Here is an 18,782-nt window from a genome sequence, read left to right as displayed (position 1 = left end):
GACCATGGGTGCATGGTTTATCTCTGGGCTTTCTATCTTGTTCCATTGATCTATTTTTCTGTTTTTGTAGACACGGGACTTGAAGGATACGTGCAAGGTATTTACAGTGTTTACAGTGGCTGCCTCTGAGCACTGGCCTTATTAAGAGCTTTTCTCTTTATTTTCATCTTTTTTTTTTTTTTGCTTATCTGTATTTAACAGTTTTTCTGAACCTATAATGCTTCTGTTGTAAAATATATATATATAGATAGATTATTTTAAAACTAGAGCTAACCATGATACTAAACATAGCCTAGTATTTAATGTGTTCTCCTACCCCCTTTGATTTTTGGAAAGCAATTTAAGTGACATAAAAAGTTTTTCTTTTTACTCTTAGTGATCAGCCTTTGTACCTTCTCCACATTTGAAGATGGTGAAGCTAGATATTCATACTCTGGCCCATCACCTCAAGCAGGAACGCTTATATGTAAACTCTGAGAAACAGCTCATTCAGAGGCTCAATGCAGATGTACTTAAGACAGCTGAAAAGTTGTATCGTACAGCATGGATCGCTAAGCAACAGAGAATTAATTTGGATCGGCTTATTATAACCAGGTAAAGAAAAGGTTTTGAGGTCTTAAATGTTATAAACCACTATAATTCTGCCTATAGCAGTTAATAACTGCTAACTGCAAATAAACAAATCTATTTCCAACAAAGTGCATGGTTTAAGATATTTTAAATCAGCATCTCAATGGTGAGTCTTTGCTTATTTTGCTTAATTAACCTATTAACCTAAGCACAGTTGTAGAGAATTATAACTTAACTATTAGTACTTTATACCATACCAATTAATTTTGTATCTTGGCATTATATAACATTTTGTTATTGTAGAGAGTAAATTATCTTGTGTTCTGCTTTTTAATATATATATTTTCATGTTTTGCTATTGTATATCTACTTTTCAGTTTTAGAAACCTCATTTTTCACTGTGTTAATACCTTATTGTTCTGTTGTTCCAAGAAGCAGTTTTTAAGTCTAGACATAGTGGTGCTGTGGTATACTGTCGAGAAAAGAAGCCAGACATAGAAGAGTACATACTGTATGAGTCCATGTATATGAAGTTCAAAAAGAGGCAGGACTGATCTTCAATGATAGAAGTCAGAATAATGTTTATTTCTCAGTACTTTTCATTGAACCTGACTTAATATGAAGAATTTGTCCTCCTTTTTGGCTTTGACTTTCTTTACACATTTAGATGCTGGTGGTCTAAAAGATTTTAGCAATTCTGAGTGATCTCATTGCCATGACTATCATCAACTCACATTACCATGTTTTAGTATAGTATATTATTATTGTTGTTAATTTTATTATTTTGCTTGTTTTTTAGTGCTGAAGCTTCCCCTGCTGAATGTTGCCAACATGCCAAGATTTTGGAAGATACACAGTTTGTTGATGGGTATAAGCAGTTGGGATTTCAGGAGACTGCTTATGGAGAATTCTTAAGTCGATTAAGGGAAAATCCTCGTCTTATTGCCTCCTCTTTGGTTGCTGGAGAGAAACTTAATCAGGAGAACACACAAAGTGTTATTTACACAGTTTTTACCTCTCTCTATGGCAACTGCATTATGCAAGAAGATGAAAGCTACCTCCTTCAGGTGTTGAGATACTTGATTGAATTTGAACTTAAAGAAAGTGACAACCCCAGGCGACTTTTGAGGAGAGGAACTTGTGCCTTCAGCATCTTATTTAAACTTTTTTCTGAAGGACTGTTTTCTGCCAAACTTTTCCTCACAGCCACTTTACATGAGCCAATCATGCAGCTGCTTGTTGAAGATGAGGATCACCTGGAAACAGACCCAAACAAGCTAATTGAGAGGTTCTCCCCATCTCAACAGGAAAAACTCTTTGGAGAGAAAGGCTCAGATAGATTCAGGCAAAAGGTTCAAGAGATGGTGGATTCCAACGAGGCCAAACTAGTGGCTTTGGTGAACAAATTTATTGGTTATCTCAAACAGAACACATACTGCTTTCCACATAGTTTGAGATGGATTGTGTCACAGATGTACAAAACTCTCTCCTGTGTAGATAGACTGGAAGTTGGGGAGGTCAGAGCAATGTGTACTGACCTCCTGTTGGCGTGCTTCATTTGTCCTGCGGTTGTCAATCCAGAACAGTATGGAATAATTTCTGATGCTCCTATTAATGAGGTGGCAAGATTTAATCTGATGCAGGTATGCTTTTGCTAGGCATTCAGTTTAAAGTCAGTTGACTGGGTAGTGGGAGTGGAAACAGAAAATATGATGACATTATTCATATATTCTTACCATTCCTTTTCCCCAGACTGTCCTAAATATTTGCTTCTTACATTGTGTTGGTTTTTAAATGGAGTCCTCATACACTTGAATGCATAGTTGAATTTGATTTTCTAGAACAAGCCCTTACCCCTTTCCCGTGATTTCAAACTCCAGAATGATTGAAAACTGAGTGTCTTTTATACTTCATTTGGTAACAAAACCTAACCTGAACTAACATGAGGCCATTTGTAATTGTTAGTTATTCCATTTCATGTTCATGAATATTCATGTTTTGCTGCAGGAATGTTAATGTATCTGATTATAGGGAGCCAGCCTACATACTGGACATGTTACATGTATGCAGTAACCAACCTTTCTCAAATCTCCAGATTTTGAAATCTGAAACTCCTCTGGACCTAAAAGTTTCAGAAAGAGGATTTTTGGATCTATGTTAGTGCTTTTTTCCCTAATCATCTGAACTACTGAAATCGTGTTATTATTTCTTAAGGGATTCTTTTAATTATATCTTATACCCAGAAATACTGTGAGGAAGAGACAGAGTTTATTTGGAATAGAATATGTCTTGTCTTTGGGTGATTTTTTTTTGGTAATGATAAGCTTTTTTTCATGATCAGTTCTATCATATTGGGGTGTTTAGAAATTAACTATATAGACATCCCTGAAATAAAAATTTTTTATCATCTCTGAAACACTAAATTTATTCTTATGATAATGTTGTTATAGTTTTATTTTTATCATTCCATTGGAGGTTGAATCACATCTTTTCAAAATGAGTAAAAGGGGGGATTGTCCTAGGTATGAAGATGATGCTGTATGATAATAACTTTCAGCAAAGTGTCTTTAGAGAGAGTGGATTAACAGTTCACTTTTGGCAGTAAGGAACTGGCTCTGTGAATTAATATTTACTTTCAAAACAGCTTATGTTCTGAAGGAATTCTTTGCTTTTAAGTCTAGGGAAAAAGTTTACCTTGAGTACTTGATGAACTATAGGAAAAAGTACTTAATAATAACTTGAGATAGTTTGAGTCGGCTTTTACAAATTAATTAAATTTCTAAACACATGAAAAGTACAGCAGCAGAAACAAAGGTGTGTACCTTCATTTCCTAATGTTGTAATAATATGCATTAAAGACAAAGCAAAATTTTCTACTTATTCTTTATAACTCAATCTAAATGTAATAAAATATAGTAAAAGCTGACATAGACAAGATGCACATTTTATTTGGGATCCTATTTTGTATGCCCCGTCAGGTGGTGTGAATATTCTTTTTTTTTTTTTTTAAATTTTATTTATTTATTTTTTTTATACAGCAGGTTCTTATTAGTTATCCTTTTAGTGTGTTAATAGTCTTATGAAATAAATTTATAGAATGGAATGGAAGTGCTTTCACAGTGAGGACTGTGTAAGTGTCTACAGCCTATGTCTTCCCACCTCTGCTCTGGGTTGCAGGTTGGCCGCCTTTTGCAGCAATTAGCAATGACTGGCTCCGAAGAGGGAGATCCCCGGACAAGGAGCAGCCTTGGAAAATTTGACAAAGTAAGAGTGAATACTGTGTCATGTGAAGTACTGTTTATAGAAGGTTCTGCTAAAGTATTAGTGAACCTAACTATTCTCCTTATTAAATCTTGTCCCTAGGTGATGTGTAAATTAAATATTCTTTTCAATTACCCTTGGGTTGGCTATAGAGGATACAGTGTTGGATCAGCAGCATTTAAAGGAAGATGTCATCTGTATAGCAGATTCACTTTGCTGTAAAGCAGAAACTAACAAAGCATTGTAAAGCAACTATACTCCAATAAAAATTAATTAAGAAAATAAAGGAAGATGTCATCAAAGATTACTAATTCTCAAAAAATATATATATAAACACCAATTATACTTCAATTAAAAAAAAAGATTACTAATTCTCACTTACAGAAATGTTGAGGAGATGCCATTGTAATGAGAGCCAAAGAGCTATTAAGATTATTTTTAAAAGTTTGATTTAGGGCCTTCCCTGGTGGTGCAGTGGTTAAGAATCCACCTGCCAATGCAGGGGACATGGGTTCGAGCCCTGGTCCGGGAAAATGCCACATGCTGCGGAGCAACTAAGCCCGTGCACCACAACTACTGAGCCCGCGCTCTAGAGCCCGTGCGCCACAACTACTGAAGCCCGCGCGCCTGGAGCCCATGCTCCACAACAGGGGAAGCCACCGCAATGAGAAGCCCACGCACTGCAACGAAGAGTAGCCCCCGCTCACCGCAACTAGAGAAAGCCTGCGTGCAGCAACGAAGACCCAATGTAGCCAAAAAAAAAAAAGTTTGATTTAAAAAAATTGTCACTGAATCAAGTTGTGAATATATGAATCAGCAATAAATGTATAATTTTAAGTGTATTTCATAAGTTAACATAGCATTGTTCAGTTGGTATAACTAAATAAAAATTTAAGGGACTTCCCTGGTCGTCCGGTGGTTAAGGCTCCGTGCTCCCAATGCCGGAGCCCTGGGTTCAATGCCTGGTGGGGGAACTAGATCCTGCATGCATGCCACAACTCAAGATCTCACATGCTGCAACTAAAAGATCCCACACGCCACCGTGAAGATTCTGCGTGCCACAACTAAAGACCCGGCGCAGCCAAATAAATAAATATTTTAAAAAATAAAAAAATTTAATTGATCATACTTTGAGTAGGCTGTACATTCAACCTAAAATTCAAAGGTTAGATAGTGAAGTTTCCCTTGCACCTCTGATCCCTAACCTTCATTTCCTCCCTAAAAGTTCTTCATTTATCAATCTTTTGTGTCCTTCAAGAAGTCTGTATGTATACAAGCAAATTCCTAATATATTTTCTTGATTATGAATGGTAGGACTGTGTGCACTGTCTGCCTCATGTTTGTTTCATATACCAGAATATCTTGGAGATTATTTTCTTTTTTCTTTTGCGGTACCTGGGCCTCTCACTGTTGTGGCCTCTCCCGTTGCAGAGCACAGGCTCCGGACATGCAGGCTGAGCGGCCATGGCTCACGGGCCCAGCCGCTCCGCGGCATGTGGGATCTGCCCAGACCGGGGCACGAACCCGTGTCCCCTGTATTGGCAGGCGGACTCTCAACCACTGCGCCACCAGGGAAGCCCTGGAGATTATTTTATATCAGTTCACAGAGAGTTTAATTTTCTTTAATGTTGGGTTTAATATAATTTTCAAGAAGAAAAACTTTCTACATGCTTGTCCACCTCAATCAGAAATTTTGTTCCCTTTATTTATTTATTTTTAATAAATAAATTTATTTATTTATTTATTTTTGGCTGCACTGGGTCTTGGTTGCTGTGCACAGGCTTTCTCTAGTTGCGGCGAGCAGGGGCTACTCTTCATTGCGGTGCGCGGGCTTCTCATTGTGGTGGCTTCTCTTGTTGCGGAGCACGGGCTCTAGGCACACGGGCTTCAGTAGGTGTGGCGCGTGGGCTCAGTAGTTGTGGCTTGCAGGCTCTAGAGCGCAGGCTCAGTAGTTGTGGTGCACGAGCTTAGTTGCTCCACGATATGTGGGATCTTCCCAGACCAGGGCTCGAACCCATGTCCCCTGCATTGGCAGGTGGATTCTTAACCAGTGCACCACCAGGGAAGTCCCTGTTCCCTTACTTTAAAGGGGAAGTATTTCACTGTGATTTTTCTCTCCTGTTTGAACAGAGCTGTGTTGCTGCTTTCCTTGATGTGGTGATTGGAGGCCGTGCAGTGGAGACCCCGCCAATGTCCTCTGTTAATCTTCTGGAAGGGTTGAGCAGAACTGTAGTTTATATAACCTACAGTCAGCTTATTACTCTGGTAATGGCTTTATTCTTTAATAGGACTTTCTCAAAAGTCATTTATCTGAACATGGGCAGAGTCATAGATGAGTACATTGTGTGAGAAATATATATTGTGTTTGAAAAATTGATTTCATAAGCTAAATGGCCTTTTACTTTTGCCAGGTGAATTTTATGAAGAGTGTGATGTCTGGAGATCAACTGAGAGAAGATAGAATGGCTCTTGACAATTTATTGGCAAACCTACCCCAGGCAAAGCCAGGAAAAAGCAGCAGCTTGGAAATGACTCCCTACAGTACTCCTCAGCTGTCTCCAGCAACCACTCCAGCAAATAAAAAGAATCGATTGCCTATAGGTAAAGAGAATTTCTCATATTGAGGCTTTCCTTTAAATTTAATATTTCTTTCTTAGCCTTTGTTATTGCTTAGCATTTGGGAATATAGTTTTAAATAATTTGGAGAAGTTCTTCTCTTCATTTTTACTGGTGGTAGTTCAATTTTTTTTTTGGCTGCCTTGGGTCTTTGTTGCTGCGTGAGGGCTTTCTCTAGTTGCGGTGAGCGGGGGCTACTCTTCAATGTGGTGGCTTCTCTTGTTGCGGAGCACGGGCTCTAGGCATGTGGGCTTCAGTAGTTGTGGCACGTGGGCTTCAGTAGTTGTGGCTCGCGGGCTCTAGAGCACAGGCTCAGTAGTTGTAGCGCATGGGCTTAGTTGCTGCACGGCATGTGGGACCTTCCCAGACCAGGGCTCGAACCCATGTCCCCTGCATTGGCAGGTGGATTCTTAACCACTGCGCCACCAGGGAAGCCCAGCCTTTAGCTTTATCTAGACATACTTGTCATAGTTAATTGGAAACTTGCCACTGGCAGTATACTTTGTTTACTGTAAGTCATCATTTGAATCATGTACTGTCATCATTTGAATTATGTAGCCCTGTTCTTTCCACAGAGTTCTAAATAATATAATAAAATAATATTATTTTAGAAATTTCTATCAGTAAAGTTGAAAATATATAGTTACTATTTTTTCATTATTATTAATAGCCAGTCTTTTAATGACTGAGTTAAGATCTTTGTTATTTTATAAAATAAGGCAAAACTTCTGTTTTGTCAATTTTAAGAAATAGGTTTAATTAAGCCTTATTTTCTTAGTAAACATTTATCCATAATAAATCTATATAATCTGTAATAATATCTGTATAAATCCACAAACAAATCGAGCATATGTATACTATGTACCAGGCACAGGGTAAGCATTTTCTAAATGTTCTTTCACATTTAATTCATGCAAAAAATCGACACAAAAAGTGGTCTGATCACTGTCCTGCAGGCGGGGCACTGTGTTCAACACTGGTGATACAAAGACCCTTAAGTCATGCCCTTACACTTAGGTTAGTTTCTGATAGTCCAGTTGGAGAGAACGAAAAGAGACCAGTACCCTTCAGTGTACTGAGTGTCTGATGGAGATAAGCGTAGAGGGTTATGGGGACACCTAACTTAGCGGTGTGGTGATGCTGTCAGGAGAAGATCCAGGAGCAGGTGAAGGCTGCACTTTCTCTTGGAGGATGAATGGAAGTTAGACAAAGTAAACAAGACACAGAGAGAGTGTTTAGACCAAGGGAGCAGAGTATTTTAGTGCCAACTTTTTAACGGTCATGAGGAGCTCAGCAACAGTTGGTGAGCATGAATAGTTATTATATTTTATACATTCTGAAGAATGGGATTTCATTTTTAAACTCCCATGAGCTGATTTGTTAAGAATTGTCAGTTTCTTAAAATTAATCTACCTTATTTTTAACATAATATGGAATAATATTATCAACAGGAATGTGGCATCATATTCTTCAAGTCTTTGGCTTTCATCATCTCAAAACGTCAATTTTCAGAATTAAAAATAGAAAAAAAAAGAAACTTGACATTCAATGATTTTTAATATTATAGGCTATTAGCACTTTTTTAACATGAGGAAATAAATGATTTTTGGTAAACCAGAGATTTTTTTTTTCCATGATTCACTCGTGTTCTTTCGTTTCTTTTCATCCAGAGTGTCATTCATTAAATAAGTGTATAATAGAAAGTAAATTTCAAATGTTTGTCCAGTATTATTTTGTATAGTCATGTGCCCTGGTCATTGAACTTATTTCATATTTTAAAAGATGTGTCCATTATTCATAGGGTTGATTTTCTTTCTGTTTAATGCTTTCACAACCCAGGACAACAGTTCGCAGCCATAACTGCCTGGGATTCCTTAGCCACCAATCTTACTGCTTATATTACTCTAGTAACCCCTTTTGGTGGGTAATAGGCTGTTCCTTTTCTTATGTAACTTTTATTTAAGAAATAGTTTATGAAATTTTGCTCCATGTGCATGTTGCTTTTGCTTTATGTAAATTGGTATATGAATTTTGATTACTTGCATTTTTATAAATTATAAAGTTTGTTCCTTAAGATTAACATAGTTGGAGCTTCCCTGGTGGCGCAGTGGTTGAGAATCCGCCTGCCGTTGCAGGGGACACGGGTTCGTGCCCCGGTCCGGGAAGATCCCATATGCCGCGGAGCGGCTGGGCCCGTGAGCCATGGCCACTGAGCCTGCGCGTCTGGAGCCTGCACTCCGCAACGGGAGAGGCCACAACAGTGAGAGGCCCTTGTACCACCAAAAAAAAAAAAAGAAAAAAAAGATTAACATAGTTGTTCATAAAGTTGAAGTTAAGTTTACAATTTAAGAGAAGACAGTGAGGGTCAGCAAAGAAAGGTGTAAGTGAACCTGTTTTAGACTTTTGGAAGTTGATGTGTGCTTTTGAGTTTTGAAAGTAAGAGTGATTGATGAACTGATCTACAGCATTCTGGAGAGAACATGATTGTTTATAGTTCTGTCTTCAAGTAGGTCAGCTTTCACCAAAACTGAAGTTGAAAGACTTTTTTTTTTTGCGGTACACAGGCCTCTCACTGTTGTGGCCTCTCCCGTTGTGGAGCACAGGCTCTGGACGCGCAGGCTCAGCGGCCATGGCTCACGGGCCCAGCCGCTCTGCGGCATGTGGGATCTTCCCGGACCGGGGCACGAACCCGTGTCCCCTGCATCGGCAGGTGGGCTCTCAACCACTGAGCCACCAGGGAAGCCCTGAAGGACTTTTATTATAATTGAGTGTTTGTGCTTCATGTCTGCACTTTTATTTGCCCTGAAAGAGTATCTATTTAGTATTCTGGTTGTATTGAATCTTATTGTCCTCTGAAAAAAACCTGACACTTATCACAGGAGACTAAAGTTCATAGAGAAATTGTCACAAACTATCTAAATCTTTCAGTTTCCAAAAGTTCTTGTAAGGGAATTCCCTGGCAGTCCAGTGGTTGGGACTCCGTGCTTTCACTACCGAGGGCCCGGGTTCGATCCTTGGTTGGAGAACTGAGATCCCACAGGCCACTCAGTGCAGCCAGAAAACAAAACAAACAAACAAACACAAAACCCACCAAAGTTTTTGTAAGATCTATAGGATAGATTACTTTAGAAAAAGGTATTACTTATTTACTTATAAGTAGGGGAAAAACACCCCCAAGTAATTAGATCCTTCATTAATTTAGAATGTTCCCATAAAGCAGAAAGGAAACATATTCAAACAAAGAGAACTCTTCTGCATCTTTAGGAAGAGGTTAATACACTTCAGGAAAAACTGTGTTTTCTTTTTTTTTTTTTTTTTTTTTTTGTGGTGTGCGGGCCTCCCCCTGCCGTGGCCTCTCCCGTCGCGGAGCACAGGCTCCGGACGCGCAGGCCTGGCAGCCATGGCTCACGGGCCCAGCCGCTCCGCGGCATGTGGGATCCTCCCAGACCGGGGCGCGAACCCGGTTCCCCTGCATCGGCAGGCGGACGCACAACCACCGCGCCACCAGGGAACCCCCAAAAAAACTGTGTTTTCAAAAACTGATTCTGGTTTTGTTAGCAGTTGGCAACGTATATAACTCTTTTTGGCTATCAGATTTCTATATGAAATTTTCTAATGCTTTTAAGTTTAGTTATTAGTATGGGAGACCTGTGGCAGTTAAATCATTTTGTTGGAGAAATAGTTGAAGATATTATACCTTGAAAAGATAAGGAATAAAGTAATGCTTTTCTTGTCACTCCCAAGTCTTAAATTGATTGGGACGTGTTTGCTGTTCTGCAGGTGTAAACTGTGTCACTCCCTGTCAGGTGAACATGGATCATTGTTTCTGTTGATCATGTTTGAAGGAGAATTTGTATCAGTCATTAGTAGAGTAGCTAGGAAGATATGGGTTGTGTTTTTTTTTTTTAAATTCATATTCTCACCACTCTTTTTGTGCATGTGCAAATGTTCTACATTAATAGAAAATATATTTTTGTATTAATGTGCCATTTTCTTCATTTTGTCTTTTTCTCTAAATTATCTTACTTGAAATTTTTTTATTAGCAACTCGGAGCAGAAGCCGCACCAATGTTCTAATGGACTTGCATATGGACCATGAAGGATCAGCTCAAGAAACCATCCAGGAAGTGCAACCAGAAGAGGTGTTGGTCATTTCCTTAGGAACAGGTCCCCAGATTACTCCAGGGATGATGTCAGAAAATGAGGTATGACTGTATTGTTACACTTAACTTGTAGCTATTAATGTTAAGAACTTCAGATTCTTTTCTTCTCAGTAAAGGTCACTAGCTTCTATAAATCAGTATACATTTAACAAATATTTTTCATTATCTTCAGTGGGTCTGCCATGATACCCCATCAAACGCTCAGCTCCCTGTGAACAGTTCTGGAGGTCCTTCACATTAATAAACCTGTGGCACTGTAGTTGATAACCAGATCCATACCAAAAGGAATTTTCCTAATGGTAGTAGAAGAGGCCGGAAGCCAGGAAATTGTGTTATGGAAATTGAAGAGACTTTTCCAGTGACCTGTAGGAAATATTTTATGTATCTTTTCTTTTTAATGATATAGTAGTGGTATTCCTGCTTTAAAGAGCCAAACAGTATTAAGAAATAATTTCTGTGTTGTGGCTGGTTGGGAAGAAATGGAAGAGATAATTGAAAGGAAAACTAAGTAAAATATTTTAAGGAAATGGGGTCGGGAATATGAGAATCAGTTTTAAGATATTTGTAAACAGAAGAGCTTGGGACAGAAGCAAGAGGAAAGAAGTTTTGACTCTCTAAACATAGGAGCCTCTTCTCATAGATTGTGACCTCTTGAGAAAGAAGCATTTTTTTTACCTTCAACAGTGCCTGCTTATTATTCAACAAAGCCTATTCCTTGCCTGGGAAGAAGGGACCAGTTATACTGGTTGATACAGTGATGATGGTGGTTGATTAAGTGGCGTGACTTGTAGGAAAGAGGACCATCAAAATCCACAACCCTGTCCCCCCCCACACATTCAAAGTGAATAAGCTGGCAAAAACTGTCAGAATCAACTTTTTGGGAACTCTAGAATGTAATAAACTTGTGGCAACCAGGGGAATGCTTAATGAGGAAAAGAACTGCTGCGTTTCAGTAAGAGAGTCTGTGGCATTTTACTCCCCCTGTTACCCTCCCCCGACCCCCACTCCAATGGCAGCCTTGAAGACAGCCGCCAGCATTCCTGCGCAGGGAAGTATCTAGATTATGGTATGATCCTTTTGTTTTTCGTTAATTCATACCACTCTCGAGGCCTTTAGATGGATTTTTCCTAAAGATTCATTGCACATTGCTCACTCTGATGAGTGTGAAGCCTCAAGTTATCTTACAAATACAATGTAAAATCTTTATGTCTGCATTTAATTTCAAGCAAATAGGGAAAAGATTCTATTTTTAAATGACCTTTTAAAAGCATCACATGAGTAAATATATGGAGCCATTAGAAAACCTTTAATTTACTTATTTAAATGCGGGGTCAAAACAGTGCCTTAAGGGTTTTTTTTTGTTTTTTTGTTTTGGCTTTGTGTTGTTTTTTCTTTTTAATTGAGGACACTGTTCTTCACGTTCCAGCAGCAGCCTAGGAACCCAGTGGTTGTGAGTTCAAGTTCCAGGTGTGCTTAATACATGCTGTGACATCCAGCAAAGTACTCAATTCTTCATTAAGTTGGAGATACACATACAGAGCTGAGTTATGAGTTTGTGGGGAGTGAGAAGTAATTGTTATTTGGAAATCATCTAACAGATAGAAAGCTCTGTAAAAAAGCAATCAGCTCTAAGCTAGATGTGGCATAGAAGTCATACTTCGGCTTCTAGTATGGACTTTGTGGCCGTGTGTATGGTGATCAAGTGGAGGTTCTAACTAGACTGATTAATTCTGGTGCCTACAAAATAATTTGTTTACATGTTTTTTTTCCTATTAATTTATTAACTTTTAGAAAAATGCACACAAAATTAATATATCACTTTACTGTGCCAGATGCTTTATGTGCGTCTTTTTATTTAATCCTCAACAACTCCATGGCATATATACTGTTACTATCACCATTTTATAGATGAAGAAGATGAGGCTCAGAGAGCTTAAAAAACTTACCCAAGTTTACGTAGTTGGCCCATGGCAGAACCGGGAGGACCGGACTGCTGAGTCTGACGCCTCCGACTCCTGCAAACCTAACCACTGCTCATCGATGTCCAGTTGCCTGTTCAGTTGCTGAAACTGGTAGGATGATGGAAAGACATAGGTTCAGTTCTTCTAACTGGTACACTTTTATCCCAGGGGTACTTAAAAACTTGATTGGAGCCCTATAAATGGGTTTTCAGTTAAAAATGATAATTTAATATTGAGACGAACTTAAATATGCATTTGCCATGGTTTGTTTTCTTATCAATAATCTCTCAATTGTGATAAACTAATGGCATTTTCTTTTTCAGGTCCTAAACATGCAGCTTTCGGATGGAGGACAAGGAGATGTCCCTGTCGATGAAAACAAACTCCACGGTAAACCTGATAAAACCTTGCGCTTTTCCCTCTGCAGTGATAATCTGGAAGGAATATCTGAAGGTGAAGGGTTACTTCATTCAAGGAGTTGTGTGATTCAAGTAATATTTTGTTTTGTGTTCTTTAAAGGAGCCTTAAAAATTAACAATTATGCCACCTGTGCCTCTCACTGAGGAGAGTAATGGAGTTTTCCTCTAATGATCTGAACAGTTGGCTGTAAAGATTGTTTCTTTGAATAAAATTGAGTTTGCAAGAGACCTTTGGTCATATAAAATGGAGACGATCTAAGTCTGCGTTGAGACTTGAATAATACCAAGTTTTATTTCACTAGTATTAACATATACCAAAGCTTGTAGAGCTCCTTTAGAGGGATATAATGCATGTCTGAATGGAAAAAAATGGACTCACTAGTATTTCAGGGTGTTGTGTATACTGCTAATGTTTTAATGAAGCAGAAAGATACAATGGAAGTAGGATAGGAATAAAAAAGAAAATTAAAAGGCAAGATTGTAAAGTGAGAATATGTCACTCCATGTGCTAGGACAAGCTTTTTTAATGAAAATGTTTCAATTTGACTAACATTTTAAAATGAACATAAATGGTAATAACTTTTCCTTTTTTTCTCACTTTTGAAAACATGAGTAGTGTACATTCATTCTAGAAAATGAAGGAAAAATTGAACCATCTGTGACCTTACCATTCTATTAATAACAGTTAACATTTTGGTTTATTTATAGCAAAATTAGGCTTATGCTGTTTTGTAACCTTTTTTTGTTTAACAGTATAACAGTAATATTTCCCTTTGTAATTTAGCATTCTTAAATAACGTGGTTTTTAATGGCTATTTTCTTTAACTTCAAATGGGCATTTATCATAATTTATTTAAACATTCTTCTGTGATTACACATGTAGATTGCTTTCACTTTTCTGACATTGTAAGAAGCACTGCAACAAGCGACCTTAGGTGAATTTTTTATTAGTTCCTTAGGATAAATTTCTAAAAGCAGAATTTCTGGCTTTAAGGGCGTGTTTATTTATAGGGCGTAACAGCATTAAAAGCACTTTAATCAGTCTTTTTAGTCTCTTATCAAGGCATGAAAAATTACATGGTGGCTCATGACTGTCAAAAAAAGCTCACTCACAGTATAAACGTTTCTCTAGGTCCTTCAAATCGTTCTAATTCAGTATCCTCACTAGACCTGGAAGGGGAATCTGTATCAGAACTTGGAGCAGGACCTTCTGGGAGTAACGGAGTTGAAGCTCTACAGCTGTTAGAGCATGAGCAAGGTAAATTGAGGTTGAATTCAGCTGTTCAGCAGCAAAGAATTTACCTGGTTGCAGAATAAGCAATCTGTTTCCATGTGAGTTGGCTGTGTTCAGTTGATTATATAATGACCATTAAACTTGCATTTACTCTTAGTTCCTTCAGTTCTTAAAAATGTGTTTAGTTGGCAATTCCCTGGCGGTCCAGTGGTTAGGACTCAGCAGTTTCACTGCGGTGGCCCAGCATCAGTCCCTGGTTGGGGAACTAAGATCCTGCAAGTCTCGCGGCTCGGCCAAAAAAAAAAAAACATGTGTTTAGTTGCGAAGTGGATTATTCAGGCTAAAATTACATAGAATAATTAAAATGAATTGCTTGAATTCTGTAATATTTGGTATTTCAATTCTGTAATATTAAATTTTTAAGGGATACTAAGATAAATAACGCAGAGCTCAAGGAACTTAAAATAGGGAGAGAATGGTACACAAATGATTAAAATTATCATAAAAGTGCTTTGGCAGTTCTGAGTGAGAAATACATGTGGTTGAAAGTGTAGGGAAAAGCTTATTGGGAGAAAATAATAACCTCAGAGCCTGGCTGGCATTGCATTGGCTGAAACTAGAGATATTCTAGGTGAAGGAATAGTAGTATAAGCAAGTCAGGGAGGTGGGAAGCCATAGTACTTACTCAGGAACTGTCAAGTAGGGTAATAGGGTGAGGTAAGGATGAAAAGTAGATGGATCCCTTTTGTGCTTTAGGAAGATTAATATGAAAAAGTCCTTTGGATTTGTTCATTTAAAGATCATTGGTGGCTTTCACAGGAATGTTGAGGGCAGATGCCCTCAACTGGATTTGAGGCAGTGACTTTAGTGTGTGTAAAAATCACCTGGGGAATTAGGGGAAAAAAAAAGGCATTTCCCATGTCTCATTTCTAGAAATCCTGGATCAGTCTGTTTTTGGAAAGGAAAAGAGTATTGCCAGTTGGGTTATGTGTGGGGTGAATAAAAGTAATGCTGTGTTTTTACTGGATCAGTTTGTCACTGTATTATTTAGGATTAAAATTTCTGCAGATAACAGAAACCTAAAATAATATTAGCTTAAGGTAGAAAGAATATCACCTCTTTAACAAGCCATCTAGGTGATTCTGATATGGGTGGTTGGCAGTCTACACTCGTGAATACTAGGTTAAGAAGTGAGTGGGGGGCTTCCCTGGTGGCACAATGGTTGAGAGTCCGCCTGCCGATGCAGGGGACGTGGGTTCGTGCCCCGGTCCGGGAAGATCCCACGTGGCTTCGAGGGTTTTTTTTTGGTATGGGTTTATCTGTTAATTATTGCCACAATAATGCTACGTAACAAACCACCCCAAAACTTGGTGCCTTATAACAATAAACATTTATTTTTGCTCTCAAGCCTGTGGGTCAGCCAGGTGGTGGTTCTGATTTGGACCGGGCTCATTCATGCATCTCTCATCATCAGTGGTTGAGTAGGGAGCTCCGCTAATCTTAGCTGGGGGTCCGTTGGTCACTGGGGAGCTGCTGGCTCATCTAGGATTACCTTTGCTTTGTTCCATGTGGTTTCTCATCCTCCAGCAGACTGGTTTCAGCTTGTCCTCATGAGAGAACCAAGGATGAGAGAGAGCAGAGGTTTCTAAGGTCTCTCTTGAGGCCTAACCTCACAACTGGCACACTTCCTCCTTACCTTTTGGACAAAGCAAGGAACCAGGCCTGTGCAAATTCAGAGAAGGGGGAATATATCCCAATTCTTGACCAAAGTCACACTCTAGAGGACAGGGAGACAACTGATTGCATGGATGGCCCCAGTTAATTTACTGGAAGGGGGAGGACATGTGCAGAGCTCAATTCAGAGAGGGAAAGAGTACATCTGTGAGGGAATAATTCAGTGTTTTAGTACTATGTGCTGAGTGTTAATGTTAAAATATGTAACTTGAAGTTCAAAGACAAAAAGTTCTTTAAAGTTGGTATGAAAAATGATAGCTGTGCTGCCATTTTTTTAAGTGCTTAATTTTGTTTTTGATAGCTACAACCCAGGATAATCTCGATGATAAGCTAAGGAAGTTTGAAATTCGTGACATGATGGGACTGACAGATGATAGGGATATATCAGAAACAGTGAGTGAGACGTGGAGTACAGATGTCTTGGGAAGTGATTTTGACCCTAACATTGATGAAGATCGCTTGCAAGAAATCGCAGGTAACTGCTGTTTAATGTCTCTGGAAAATTGCTGTTTATTCATATCCACCCACCCCTCATGGGAGGGAACTTCAGTGCTCTGACAAACATGGTGTGTATGTTAGCAGTAACTGGGAAACTGAGGTAATTGTATGTGACAAGGCATTTGTGTATTTCTTTTTTCTTTACTTAAATATAGGTAGTATTTTCCCCTGTCTACATTTAAGTGCCCCTCCCCCTGCAAAAAAAAAAAAAAAAAAAACCAGTCTTTTGAGTCAACTTCTTGTCAATTCTTGTTTGCAGGATATAGTATATGTTCTTAGTCTGTGATTAGCATATTCTTCTTTTGAGACTAAACACCTTGCCTTAACCTGAAAATTCTTACAGGTTCTAGCCATAAAATCTTTCAGAATAATATGATACTGAGATTCTCTAAAAACCGAATTTACTTCTGGAAGGTTTAATTCAGTTCCAAAGAATGACCAGGTTTTTCTTTTTTTCTTTTTTTCTTTTTTTTAATATCAAGTTTATCGAGATACAATTTACATACGTTAAAAGTTACCCTTTTTAGGATATTGTTCTGTCTGTTCTGAAAGATTCATACAGTCTTGTAATCCCCATCTTTATTTTCTTTTTAAATCATGGAACATTTCAAACAAATACCAGAGAGAACAGTATAATGAACACCATGTACCCATCACTCAGTTTCAACAGTTACACATACATACGTGGCCAGTTTTGTTTCATCTCTTCTCCCACCTTGTTATCCCCTCCCCCGATTATGTAATCACAGGTTAATCAGGCAGGTTCCAGACATTATTTTATTTGTAATTATTTCACGATGCATCTTTATTTTCTAAATTTTTTAATTTAACTTTTATTTTATATTGGAGTATAGTTGATTTATCAGTACAGTGTTGTCTTAGTTTCAGGTGTATAGCAAAGCAATTCAGTTATACATATATCCATTCTTTTTCAGATTCGTTCCCCGTGTAGGTTATTACAGAGCATTGAGCAGTTTCCTCTGCTGTACAGTAGTAGGTCCCTGTTGACCATCTATTCCATATATGGCAGTGTGCATATGCCAATCCCAAACTCCTAATTTATCCCTCCCCCCATCTTTCCCCCTTGGTAACCATGACATATCTTTAAAAGGTACCTTTTACCAGTTTTTCCAAAGGTTCTTCATCTACTGAAATAAAATTGTTCTTTTATGAGGTTTAATCAGAAGTAGTGGAGCATTCTGAACTTAAGTATTTTTAACACAGGTTTACAATAATGTTTAATCTTTCTATTTGTATTTTTAAGTAGTGTAAATAGATTTCTCAATTGGTTTTGCATTATTTTGTTCCAGATGTCAAAGTACAATAGTATTTTTCCTGGCAGTGAGCTGTATTTGAGCAATAAGCTGTATTTGCAGTTGAATGAGTGCTACAGAGGAGATGTGCATTTTCCTGCAAATATATTTTATTGCTCTGAATATGTGGCTAATGTGCCAGAAGAAAACATACTGGCCAGTATAACTTTCTATGGTTAAATGTCTCTGTTTGAGTGTTTTTAATCCCTGAAGGACTAAAATATTAGAGAGATGTTAGGGACACGTAAAATTTGCTAAAAAATCAAGGTGAAAGCTAGTTGAAATGACTTGTCCTAATGATCTGTGTTTTCTCGATGGAGACTAAGGTGAACAGTAGGAAACTGATGAAAAAGAGCTTGTGTTATTGTGACCAAAGTGGGAAATTTATGTTTTTAGTGGTGTTATTGATTGAAATTACTCTTTCCTTGGCTTCTTTCTTGTGAGTAGAGAGATTTTGTTAGCTTAGTGTTTGGCTTTTTTCCATCATCACTGCTCTTTCCCTGAGGACGTTTGTTAACCCTTTGCTCCCCACTGGTTATACAGGTGCAGCAGCAGAGAACATGTTAGGCAGTTTACTGTGCCTGCCAGGTTCAGGGTCAGTGCTTCTTGACCCCTGCACTGGTTCTACCATATCAGAAACAACAAGCGAAGCTTGGAGTGTAGAGGTATTGCCAAGTGACTCAGGTTAGTATGCTGCCATTGTTTGCTTTTTGATTTGCACAGAAGTTTTAAATGTAAGGTATCCTAATTTCTATATTATGTACATTTTGTCAGGTATACATTTGACAAGTATGAGGCCATCACATTGCTAAGAATTTCAAATGGAAAATTAGTTTAGGGTATTTTCTGTCCATCAAGAAAAAAATGCAGTGTTGGATGGCATAGGCTAAGATGGCAGGTGCTTTCTGACTGTTCATTTATCATGGAAGCAATCGTTAGTAACTCATCAGGATTCTATGTGGGACATTGAGTTCAGTATCTCCCACTAACTTATCACAACCACTCTGAGTGGT

General features: G+C 38.3%; 1 protein-coding gene across 7 annotated transcripts in view; it reads left to right on the top strand.

Moving 5' to 3' along the window:
- The window catches only part of GAPVD1 (GTPase activating protein and VPS9 domains 1), a 67,662-nt gene that overhangs the window by 22,351 nt on the left and 26,529 nt on the right, over window positions 1–18,782 (top strand). For 3 of the 7 annotated variants that reach the window (XM_055086968.1, XM_007117634.4, XM_055086970.1), the window contains exons 2-11: window positions 377–594; window positions 1,370–2,213; window positions 3,748–3,834; window positions 5,962–6,096; window positions 6,243–6,432; window positions 10,492–10,652; window positions 12,895–13,024; window positions 14,123–14,248; window positions 16,260–16,433; window positions 18,313–18,453. In XM_055086968.1, the coding sequence (XP_054942943.1) occupies window positions 410–594; window positions 1,370–2,213; window positions 3,748–3,834; window positions 5,962–6,096; window positions 6,243–6,432; window positions 10,492–10,652; window positions 12,895–13,024; window positions 14,123–14,248; window positions 16,260–16,433; window positions 18,313–18,453 (2,173 nt within the window). In that variant the 5' untranslated portion in view covers window positions 377–409. Of the gene's footprint in view, window positions 1–70; window positions 98–376; window positions 595–1,369; window positions 2,214–3,747; window positions 3,835–5,961; window positions 6,097–6,242; window positions 6,433–10,491; window positions 10,653–12,894; window positions 13,025–14,122; window positions 14,249–16,259; window positions 16,434–18,312; window positions 18,454–18,782 lie in introns of all 7 variants that reach the window. The other 4 variants (XM_007117635.4, XM_028493518.2, XM_007117639.4 and 1 more) reach the window with 2 other exon arrangements.

The sequence above is a fragment of the Physeter macrocephalus genome, chromosome 9 (genome assembly GCF_002837175.3).
Source record: "Physeter macrocephalus isolate SW-GA chromosome 9, ASM283717v5, whole genome shotgun sequence".
In the NCBI taxonomy this organism is placed as follows: domain Eukaryota; kingdom Metazoa; phylum Chordata; class Mammalia; order Artiodactyla; family Physeteridae; genus Physeter; species Physeter macrocephalus.
Note: the sequence above shows the minus strand (reverse complement) of the source record. Positions and strands in the feature narration are given on the sequence as shown.